The following is a 12,124-nucleotide window of genomic DNA, read 5'->3' as shown; positions in this document are numbered from 1 at the left end:
GTCTTTACGGAATAGTTTTAAGAAAAATCCATCAGTTAATAAAGATCATAAATATTATACTCACTTTATGAAAATATCATAGGACTGGTCGATTCCAAAATATGAATCTTATATCTACTTATGAAGTTCAGTTATCATGTACTAAACCACTTAAGTGATTTTAATACAAATGCATACTTGATTAAAAGTTTATATGACAGTCCTCAAATTTGCTACTTCATTTTTAAACCTGTCTCCCCACAATTCTAATATAGTTAAGTACTGTTTATGTTAGCATCTACAATGTGCATTCCTAAAAATATTCCTATCTCTTCCTTTCTGCTTTTAATCACAAGATGTAAGACAGAACCTTGCAAATGAAAGAAAGCATATTGATAATATGAGACAGATTATCAAGTACTTGGACGCCTCTCACACACGTTAAAAATCTGCCATGCCACTACATGGTACCTAAAGGTCACATCCTCCTTCCTTGTACTTCTAGCAACAGGAGCCTGTGAAGACATCTTTATAGTTTTTCAGATGTCTGGCAAAAATAACCTCTAAACTATCTTTTTCTACAAGATTATGGAAGATTTTATGTTAAACTGTTAAAACTCTGGGAAAGAGAGGAGTTTAAAGGACTAAAAGGAGAGTTTCTTTTCAGAGCCAACTTTTCAGTAATCTGGCTCTATACCCCCAATACTTTTAGCATCATTGATTAGTGTATCTCCATTTATTTGTCTGTACATGCTAGACTGTAATGTAAGGTTGTGACCATCCTACTTTGAACAACTATGAACCTCTGGTCCCGTGTTATGGAGGTGAAAACTCTACCAAAGACCCTCCTCCCACTGCTCAAAGGAATAAGTTTTTATAGAGCCATAACGAATGTCTCAGATCCTACATCTAATATATAAGATCTCTATGAATTCATAACTTAATGAAAATATATTTACATAAGCTTATTAGGTTTTGTTTTTCTTTTTTACTAAATTTATTGGGGGTGACATTGGTTAATAAAATTACATAGGTTTCAAGTATACAATTCTGTAATACATTTTCTGTATACTGTATTGTGTATTTACCACCCCAAGCGAAATTTCATGTCACTATTTATCCCCCCATACCCTCTTCTACCTCCCTACCCCTGGTTTTGATTTTTACTTTACATGAGACTAACCACTCAGGATTCTCTCAATTATTTACATATTTTTAAAAAATTTCCTCCCTGCCCATAATCCTTCTATTTCCTACATGTAAATATGTCTAAGTCCTAGATAAAATATGATCTGCCCCAACCAGTATTTTATCATTCTCTTATGGTCTTGAAGTTTACATTCCACTCCACACACAAGGACCAAGCATTACCAACTCTCAAATAAATTCAACTCTACCCAAGATTCCTACTTGTTACAAAGAGAACATGAGAAAGTGACTCTTTAGGAATACAACAAAATATTAAAAGCAAGAGGTCAGCCTTTTCTAATGATCCATTTTCCAAGTTCTATATAATAAACATTTTATTTTTCCAACGGGAAAAAGGTTTTGAAAAGTAAGAACACTAAGGGATAGAAGCAAGAACATTCTTAAGAACGTTCTCTTAATGCTGCCAGGTGACAGAAGGCAGGCTAAAAGATGATGTCAAGGCTTGGTGACACACCAACTCTTGGGGCAGCGGGGGGGGGGGGGGGGGCCGGGGGGGGGGGCGACACGACGACAGTACCCATCAGGCCAAAAGTTAATTCCAAGAGAACCTGTATCTTTTTTTCTCTGCCTGATTACAGCCTCAATCTTTTCCTACTTTAATTTCCTCGGTTTTATCACTTCAATCAATCCCTTTCACTTTCTTTCAGACTCACTCTCCACCTCTTTCTGCATCATATAATTCATTTTCTCTATATTATTTTTTTCCTTTAAGCCTACATTTGTGTCCGCCATTAATGTTCCCACATTTCTTCACACTAAGGTTCAGAGAGTAGATCAATCACACTCCCATAAAAGACTGAACTAGTTATGTGATACTTGTGTTATTTACAGAGCTTTTATTATTCAATATAATACCTCTCCTGTTCTCTCTAGTTCCTTCCCCCCTTCCCTAAGTCTTAACGGTAAGCTGGTTACCTTTTTAACACTTTCTTCTTCCTCTTGGCGTTTCTCATAGTGTGAGAAGTCATCAAAAATGGAAGTGGTGTGCTTGTAGCTGGCTATGATTTTCAACACCTGCTTAGCCTTTTCCAGAGGCACTTCCTGAGTGTCCCTGGAGTTGGTCACTGGTTTATTCTCGTTGTTCTCTAGGCGAATGTGTCGCAGCTGGCTATTGGGAACGTCCTTCACAAAAATCCACCGGACATCAAAACGCCCCTTCCATTTGTCCTGGGACCATACACCTGCACATGTGTTGTAGTCCACAGCTGATTTCATTTCTGCAACGCCACAGAAGTGTCCACTGCCGTTGACACTGAAAAGTAAGTAAACGGGGCCTTTCCCGTTCATGGAGCGATAAGCAGCATCCAGTCTCTTGTTACCGTGCTCTGTGCTGCACCAGATATTATACTTAATGGAACGGTGAATATCGTCCTCAGAGTAGCTCTTAATGATGAAAACCCGGCCATGTTTCAGATTCCAGTCAAAATCCTTGGGGTTATAATTATTAATGGACCGTAGCTTCTCCAACACTGGGTGAGGTTCTGAAGGAGTAGATCCAGATCCAGCCTGAGACTGTCCCACTCCATTACCATCCACCCCATTATGACCAAACCCACTGCCACGGTTCCGAGGTGCTACCCAGCGGGTTGGCTGAGCTGCCTGCTGCTGGACTGACAGCTGGGCAGGCTGTGGTGGCGGTGGGGGCAATGGCTGTGTCTGTTGCCCTACTGATGCCTGAGCCACTGGTGGGCTAGTGTTAGCCTGCTGACCTACAGGCTGGGGAGACCCCTGGGTTGGCTGCTGACCTATATTCTGAACCAAAGCCTGTGAGGGGGCTTTTGCCACAGGACCCTTGTTATCCCAAGTTCCAATATCCATGTTATGCTTTATTGGGGGTGGTGGAAGACTTGACCCTGCAATGCCATTCTTCGTCTTCAACTTAGGTTGTTGTTTAGCAGGCTTGCTAGCTATATCAGCCCAAGATGCTGGTTTTGGAGGAGCAATGGTAGCTGGAGGCAAACTATTAGAAGCCACGATGTTACTAGTAATGGACCCACTACCAACAGCAGAGCCTACAACTTTTGGAACACTGCTCGCAACTTCTGTGCTACCCAACTTCAGTGCTGCCATCCCTTGGTCTATAGTATTCATGCCAGGAGCTTTATTGAGGGTCTCACTGGCAAAAGCTGACTGTCCATCAATCATGGCTCCACCTAAGGAGCTAGGTGCATAAGCATAATTGCTACTGTATCCAGAGCTCTGAGTAGACTGTCCCTGAGAACTGTTATTTCCCCAAGCTGAGAAGTCAATACCACTGGGAAAGAAATTAAAACCATGCTGACCAAGAAATGGAGTGCTACCAAGGGCTCCTGGTTGTCCAAACATTGCATCTGGTAGGAAATGAGGCTCTCCGTTGCTCAGTTGTCCATAAGATGTTAGATAGGGCATCGCTGTGTCACCCCCTGTAGACCAAGCAGCTTCACCCAAAGAATAGGAGAAGCCAATAGAGGGACTGTAGTAACTGGGTAAATAGGAATCTGACATGGCAGTATATGCATTATTCTGTGGAAGGAGAAAAAAAAAGCAAATCAACACCACACAAATATAAAGAAAACAATCAGGACATTTCTTCTCTCAATTATTCAAACAATTAAACCATTTCATCCATTATCATGAAAAAGGAGAGTGACCACTCCAGATGATCTTGTCCCATAAACTTGTTATATTGTAAGAAATTCTGGTTTAATAATTGTAGTATTTAAACATTTAAAGTTTAACTTACACATAGTTAATGTGGACCTTAACTTTAGCACCACAATTCAGAAGAGAAAAATCCAGCCTCTTAACAAGTTAGTTTTGCTTTGTAAGTGTTCAGGTGATGGTTTTATTAAAACCAGTACCTTTGGATTTGAGAGGGAATTTTGCCAAAACACGGGAGTGTTCAAAAGTTTCCTATTAAAAACATACTATAATGGATACTACAATAAGACAAACAAAACTGGAAATTTCAAATTTTATCCTGAAAATCTGTGCAGGCATTCCTCAACCATAAACCAAAAAGCAAGATCTACCAGTGTTTTTAAAGAACATAGTGTCTGTGTGTCAAGAAAACTTCTTAAATCTTATTAGTAAGCATTTATATGGCATGGCTTTATATATGTTCATAAATCTTTGCTATGTTAAAATACTGGTGCATGAATTTATTTTCAATTATCAAAATATAAAAATACATGATTTTAAGACATTTTGGTATGTGTCAAGTAAGTTTTTATTATGTAAAAAAACAAAAACCAAGGTTCACTACGTATCATTTACAGTAGTAGCGCCTCTTGGCAAACCAGCTGGGAACGTCAACAGATGTCACTATTTAATTATAACCTGGAAAGAAAATATACAGTAGCCTACACAGAATTTAAAACTAGAAAAAAGGTTGCTACCTGTTCTGCTTCTCGTATAAAACAAATGGCTGTAAGCTAAAACGCACAACTAACTTTTCCACTAAAAACAGGAGTGTAATTCTAAAGACACCACACAGTCCATTACTTTTAAAAAAGGAATCATTGTCAAGAATAACCAGAAATATACACTCACATGCAACCATTCCACGTTAGAAGGGAGACCGCACAGCAAAAACCTCAATCATTCTTGATCTTACTTTAGTTTGTGCTGAAAGTATTTTTACTTTTTAAATAAATCCTATGGCTCACAGAATATTCCCTCAAATGAGAAGTTAGAGATACGTAAAATTGGTCTCACTCTCACTTCAAAATACCTCTGGCATATAAGAAGCCACTGACCAGTCAAAATACGGAGTTTTATTCTTAAGAGACTTAGATGACCACCATTATCTTTGGCCTTAAGTTTGTATTACCAAAGCTAAGAGGACTTCTCCCTAGCCACTAAAACACATCTCCTGAAGATTAATGTTTCCACTAATGTGTAAAATGGTGGTGCTTTTTCTCTGCCAAATTGAATTTTCCTTTAAAAAAAACAAACAACCCCCCCCCCCCCAAAAAACCCTGTCTTTTCACACAGACTTCTCTTAAAATTACAGGTATTTCTCAAAGATAGTGTTAATATCTTAATAAACCCAAATCTATTATGTATAAAAATTCAATCTATAAAGACTGGTTTAGGCCTGAAGGATTATTCCAACATAAAAAGATGAAAAACTGATTAAAAAGTAGATGCATTACTCCTGAAGGTAAATTAAAATGGACAAAGATTCTCAGGTTGTCTCTTCAACCAGATTTCTATTTTCCCCCAATATTTTTAAAATAAAGACATGTAAGCTTTAGCTTACCTAAGAAAGAAAACAAATGCACTTAATATCGCAGGTTATGCCATTATATAGCACCTGAACCAGCAAGTTCCCACATGCCCCTGAGCTCAAAAATCTCAATTACACAATGTTTCACAAGAACTACCTAGAATTATATTTCCAAATGCTCCAACTCTCCCTGTTATAATGATTATGTAACCAAACTACTTCAATAGCAGGAACCTATTAATAGTTCATTCCTCTACTTCCTTCCCTACTTTTCCTGATTAACTGGTTATTTTCTACAAAAAACTTTTTTCCAATCATTTACTTAAATGGTTTCTATACATTCAATGCAGAAAATTTTACATAAAGAATCTAAAAGTTTTATGAAAGAATTACACCCAAGTATGGACATATGCTAATACATGAAGTTATTCTACGCTATTACACCTATCATGCAGCATCTGTTCAGAATTTATATAAATGTTCCATAAGGTGGTTCTTTTAGGATCCTTTGGTTGAGTTATGGCCCGTTTTCCTTCTGGTTTATGAGTCTGGGAGTTGTATTTGCTACCACTCTGTAACTAGGTCTTTGGGACAGAAGATGTTTATAAAAAGAAATGCCACACTAAATAAGTTTCTGTATGTACAGATCATGTACCTCTAAGCAGCTATCTTCACATTAGAAGATAGATTACATTGCAAAAACCTCATTCTTGATGTTAATTTGTACCAAACAGTACTTTATCTTCTTTTAACTCCACTTTGTAAATCCTATAGTTCCCTTACGTGAGAATCCAAAGGTGTATACAAAGTTGGTCGCTATATATGTGTGTGTGTGTGTATGTGTGTGTGTACACACACACACACACACACACACACACGCGTTCAACTTGAAAAACAAGTATGTAACTCCAAAATAGTTCTAAGACCTCACTAACTTAAATGACCAGAGGAGAGGAAGAACACCAAGTTCTGCATCACAGAATAAATTTAAGATGATTTTTTAATTAGTTTTTTCTATCACATATGAATCCAATTTTCAGAAAAGAAAGTGGTTTTGGGGATGAAAATTCAGAATATTTAAACTAGAAAGGATTAAATTTTGTATTGTATATTCCTGGTAAGGAGGAAGAATTATTCAAACAGGTGTTAACATTAGTATACTGTAAAATGTCACTCAGAACTAGTCTCAGAACAATATGTTTGCTGACAAAAGGTGGGAATCTGAACAGTCTATTAACATTTGTAACAACTTCTTATAACATCCTGACTACCAGTAAAAAAGTCACCTCCGAAAATGCGACTTTATTCATAGGGAAGAGAAAAAAATGGTAATAGTATACACCCTTTGACCAGGCATGTAAATGGTTAGGTACTCACGGGTCTTGCCTGTGGACTCAAGTAAGGTTCAAAATCATCATCGTTTAATCCATCCTTTTGATGTACAGATCCATTTTGTACTAAAAGAAAAAATTAAAATTACGAGTGTCTCAATCATACAATCTCCCTCCCAAATTAATCAAATATATCCGAACTAGAGCAATTAACTTTGAATTTCGAAAGGATAAGAATGAGAGTAAATGCTAAGTAGTATTAGTCAGTAAAAATGTCTCCCTCCACCCAGAGCAAGTTGATCTAAAAAGGTTATTTTATTGGCTCCTCTAGATTTCAATGCCCTCCCGCCCCCCCTCCAACCCCGGTCACATGTGAGTACTTCCAGAGTGTGATCCACGAGGATGAAAAACAAAGGCCTCCTAAGACATACAGGAAACTAAGGACCTGAGACATTTCAAAACCGATTCCACCCCCACCCTTAATGAATTACTCCTTGTTCGCTAAAAAGCTGATCGCCAGCTGCAAGAACACGCCGAAAGGGTCAAATACTTAAGTGTGAGGCACCTGCGAACCAAGGGCTTGCGAAAGATCCGCGCCTTTGGGCGCTTCCCGGAGACCCCGCCCCCACTACTCGGGGTCCCCCTCCCGGCCCGGGGCCACCCGCGGAGCTGAGCTCACCTTTGTTTCCTTGACCTTTTGGTCTCTGCGGGCGCAGGGAACGTCGCCGAGCAGCAAGTTGTCCGAGAAGAAATGGGAAAGGGAAGACAAATTAAAGCCGGGCCCGAGAAGGGAATAAAGGAGCAGGCCTGAGGGTAGGCGTCAGGAATGGTAGTGAGAGGGGGAGGCTCTGTAAACGGGAGGCGGGGAAAAGCGCTAGGCCGCCGGGGCTCGCGGGGAGAAAGATAGGGGACTCGCCAGAAGCAACGCGAGGGGACCAGGGCTTCAAGAAAGGGGAAAGGAACAAGGGACAAAAACGAGGCCCACTGAGGAAGAAAACCGAAGCGGGCGTTGGACGCCGAGAACCGGGAAGAAGCGGGAAGAGCGGGCTGAGGGCGAGGCGCAGGGCGCGGCCGGCCTGAGAGGCCCGAAACCCGGCCCGCGAGAGGCGCCGCCTCAGCTTGGCCCGACCGGGGGCGGCAGGCCCGGGCCTAGTCGGGCTCCCTCTCTCCTCACACAATGGCCGAGGCATGCGGGCCGGGCCTGTACCTGCTCCAAGAGGCTGCTAGCCGACATGGCTCTCGGATCCTCACAGGTAGCGACGGCGGCGGACTCTCTTCAGAGCGTCGGCGGCGGAGGATAAGCTCCGGCGGCGGGAGCGGGCGGCGCGACGGCGGCTTTTGTCCCTGACACTCGGGCCCTCGGCGGACGCAGCGGAGACACAGCGCGCGGCTCGGGCTCCGGCTCCGACTCGGCGACGCTCTAGCCCCAGAACGCAACGCCCGTCTCTATGCCTTTACGCGCGCGCGCGCCCGCCCCTAGCAGCCGAAATAAGAGCTCCGAGCGGCGGAGGCGGACGGCGAGCGCGGCGCGACGCTGACTCTCACATTCACTCACCCACGCGGAAGGGGCCCGGCGCAAAGCACGTCGAAAAGGACGAGGCGGGGCTGCAGTGCCCTCTGGTGGGCTGGAGGAGCGGAAGCGGCTCGCACTTGCTCCCCGCCCCCACCGTCTCAGGGCTGGGGCCTACGAGGGTGGAGACGGCTGGGTCGCGCCACGAGGTTTTTAACTTACACCTGCAGAGAGTAACTTTAGCTTCAGTAAATCCACAAAAACCAGTCTTTCAGTGAGGAAGAGACCCCCGAAGCCCCAGACACCTTAAAATAAACCTTCCCAGCTGCAGATGGCACCCCACCCCCATGCGGGGAGGAACCCGAAAAGGGTCTCAGAGCCCCCAGGGAAACTTCATGCGGGCCCTACCTCAGAAAGACACACCCTCCCCAGGTGCCCAGTTTTCCTCCTGTGACAGCGTACTGGGGAAAAAAAAAGAAAAAAGAAAAAAAAGAAAGAAAAGTGCCCAGAGAACAAAAACATCCACAGAAATTTGGTCCCCTGCAAAAGATAGTTGCCCTTTGGTATTACAGGGAGGAGAATCTGCAATTTTTTAGGTTAGTCACTCGCCCCCGTAATAAATTGTTAAATTGTGGCCCTTATTTCCACGAAGAACCCACTCACACACCTACACAAAATTCTTCGTGTACTTTGAACAAGTCCAGGGAATCTGTAAGTCTATGGACTTCAAAAGGAAATGTCCTTATCTGAGGAAGAAAGGAAATTAATGCTACTTGAATACCTGCTCTGTGTTAGGTTTTGTTGTTGGGTACTTTCAAAGCCTTATTAAAGGTTTTCAACATCTTCAAAATACCTATTAGTCACTACATTTTACAAGGAAACAGAATTTAAGTACTGTGTCCAAGGTCACAAAGCTGTAAGTAGATGTAACTGACACACACACACACACACACACACACACACATAATAGTGTCCCTCTGCCCCCAAGAGAAAGCCTGTTTTCAAGAAGCAGAATCCAGAGGTGATCAAAGGATGGGCAAAAACATTTTTGATCAGAGGCAAACCCAACACATGCAGGGATATTTGATCCTAGGACGGCCTGTCTCCTAATAGCTTTTGGTATTGCGAATAGTAGTAAAGAGATAAATAATGCACTGTTAAGTACCAACCTGATACCATCCATTCCCTGGATACAGAAGGCTTTGGAGGACTCACTAGTAAAATAAATGATAACAACACATTGGATTTTGCATCATAATTGTGTGTCAAGTGCTCAATTCATTTTTTTCTCCCATAATCTCATTTATGGTGGAACAAATAAGGTCAGGCATCAAATGTGATGGACTTCTGGAAAAAGACAGAAAAATGTCAAGTCATAGACAATAGATCCCATCAGAGGAATAAAATACTCAGTAAGCCTTCTTTAAGGATACTCAGCCAGGTCCTGGCGGAGTGTCTCAGCTGGTTGGAGCACTGTCCCATGCACCAAAAGTGTGCAGGTTCAATTCCCAGTCTGTACAGGAAGCAACCTATCAATGTTTCTCTCTCCCCTCCTCTTTAAAAATGAATAAATATATCTTTGGGTGAGGAATAACAATAATAAAATGATACTCAGCCAGTTAACCTCACAGTCCAGATTTATATTTAAACTGTAAACAGTTACCTACACTTACCCTAGAAAGCAACATGGTTTGATAAAAGGAGAACTGATCTGGGAGCGGGAGGGACTAAATAATGGCCTCCCCACCAGATTTGCAATACTAGGTAAATTACTAAACTTGTCATTTGATGAATGGAAAAGGAGGATAATAATATCTTCTTAAAAGGCTTGTTGTGGAGATAAAGTTTTTGTTGTTTTTTTTTTAAAGACATTAAATAGCCCTGGTCAGCTAGCCTGGCTGGAGCATCGTCCTGATAAGCCAAGGTTGTGGGGTTCCATCCCTGGCCAGGGCACATACAAGAAGCAACCGATTAATACATAAATAAGTAGAACAACAAATCGATCTCTCTCTCAATAAAAATTAAAAATAAATAATAAAAGGAAGACATTAAAGCAAGTTCAGTACATTGTAGATTCCTTTCCTATAATTCCATTAAGTCATGGTAGTGAAAATTCCCTGGCTCCAATGATGAAATTGGGATTAGTTTCTTTGGGATTACTTTCTGTCATCTGGGAGTTGCTATTCTTAGGGAGAAAGGTAGTCTCTAAACCTGGATTTTAGTTCACCAGATTGGCTTTAATAGGCCTCTGAACAGAACACAAAAGGCTGATGTATTTAGTCACTGTAAAGAGGAAGAGGAAGTCTGGAGTGTGGGGTATCATCTTATGTGACCCCCATGGTTTGAGAAAACAAAACTGTACTACTAATGGGTCTGTGTTCTAGTTTCAACTCTGCAACTGGGTAGATAAACCATTCAATCCCTCTTTCAACCGGTATTTATTGAGGACCAGACAATGTGCTGGAGAGAATATCTTAAGAGTTTACTTTCCCTTGAAGCTTATAGACTAGTCAGGGGAACTGACTGTAAGCAAATAATTATTCAATTACGGTTGTGCAAAGTGCAATGAGAAAGCACAGAGAAACCTGTCCTGGGGAGTGTGGGGGGCAAAGGAAGTTTTTCCTGAGGTGGTAACCTTCAGCTAAAGCCTGAAGAATAACAAGTAGGTGAGGGAAGGGAGTGAGGGAACAATAGGTGCAAAGGCCCCAAGCAGAGAAAGAGCTTGGCACTGGTGAGGAACTAAAAGAGGGCCACATGACTGAGAGAGAGAGAGAGTGTGGCACCAGATAAGACTGGAGAATTGGACAGAAAGGAGAAAAATAGGAAACTTATATATTAACTACAAATGATGATCAGCTAGTAAAAGGTTAATAGGAGCATAGCATTCTCAGATTTATGTTTTAAGATGTTGTTAACTCATGAACTCTGATTGCAGTGTAGGAAATAGGTTTAGGGAGAAAAGAGAAGAGTAGGAATCAGAAGAGTATTGCAATAAGTCAAGGCAAAAGATAATGGTCTAATATACTGGCAATGACAACAGTGAGAAATGGACATTTTAGGAGGTAAAATGAGAGGTCTTAGTGATTTGTTGATTGATTGGATTAGGGGGTGTTAAAAAAGAAGAAGGTATCAAGCCCAAGGATGATACCTGGTTTGATTTGAGCAATTGGGTGGATGAGGTGCCATTTTCTAATATGGGGAAAACTGAAGGAGACTTGTAGGGGTGGGGAATAATTATAAATTTATCTTTGGCCCTGACTGGTGTAACTCGTTGATTTGGGCATTGTCCCACAAAGCGAAAGGTCGCCAGTTCAATTCCTGGAGAGGGTACATGCATGAGTTGCAGGCCAGGTCCTTGGTTGGGGGGCATGCATGTGAGAGGCAATGGACCAATGTGTCTCTCATGCATCAGTGATTCTCTCCCTCTCATTCTCCCTCCTTTCCCTGTCTCTAAAAATCCTTTAAAAAATTTATCTTTGGTCATTCTGGGTTTCAGAAGATAAAAGTCAGACAGAAGTATTCTGTAGACAATTAAAAGGTTTGGGGCAAAAAGAGAATGACAGGGCTGAGAGTACAAATCATGGAGTTTTGGGTATAGGGATGTTAGTTGAAGCCAAAGGAGCCCATAAGATTTCTGCAGAAGAGAGGAGAAGAACAAAAGGCCCAGCACCAAATTGGAGAGATAAAAGAACAAACAAGGAAAATAGATAATTTCTTCATTCAGTCTATTTCCAAGACTGTAAAATAAGGAAGTTGGACCAAAATAACTTCTAAGTTTACTTCTAGTTTCCACAATTTTAGATTTCTGGAAGGTGGAAACCAAAAAGCTTTTTCTTGGGGCAGTAGAAATAAAGGAGAGAAAAGAAGTAGGAAAGGAGGACAGAT

The 12,124-nt window shown here is 41.5% G+C and overlaps 1 protein-coding gene across 1 annotated transcript; it reads right to left on the bottom strand.

Annotated features, from left to right (window-relative positions):
• Positions 1–1,755: 1,755 nt before the first annotated feature.
• Positions 1,756–8,145, bottom strand: YTHDF2 (YTH N6-methyladenosine RNA binding protein F2). The gene is made up of 4 exons (XM_054571859.1): positions 7,937–8,145; positions 7,409–7,433; positions 6,776–6,855; positions 1,756–3,690 (listed from the first exon to the last, which is right to left on the bottom strand). Exons 1-4 carry the CDS (start codon positions 7,961–7,963, stop codon positions 2,032–2,034), a joined length of 1,791 nt encoding a protein of 596 aa, XP_054427834.1. The 5' UTR covers positions 7,964–8,145; the 3' UTR covers positions 1,756–2,031.
• Positions 8,146–12,124: the final 3,979 nt, after the last annotated feature.

Source organism: Pteronotus mesoamericanus, unplaced genomic scaffold (genome assembly GCF_021234165.1).
Source record: "Pteronotus mesoamericanus isolate MK-2021 breed Mesoamerican mustached bat unplaced genomic scaffold, CSHL_Meso_final contig_221, whole genome shotgun sequence".
Taxonomy (NCBI): Eukaryota; Metazoa; Chordata; class Mammalia; order Chiroptera; family Mormoopidae; genus Pteronotus; species Pteronotus mesoamericanus.
Note: the sequence above shows the minus strand (reverse complement) of the source record. Positions and strands in the feature narration are given on the sequence as shown.

Coding starts and splice junctions, on each gene's coding strand:
- YTHDF2 (XM_054571859.1), bottom strand. CDS start 7,963: ATGTCGGCTAGCAGCCTCTTGGAGCAG. Junction 7,434..7,936: donor CTAGCAGCCTCTTGGAGCAG/GTACAGGCCCGG, acceptor CTGCGCCCGCAG/AGACCAAAAGGTCAAGGAAA. Junction 6,856..7,408: donor AAAAGGTCAAGGAAACAAAG/GTGAGCTCAGCT, acceptor TTTTTCTTTTAG/TACAAAATGGATCTGTACAT.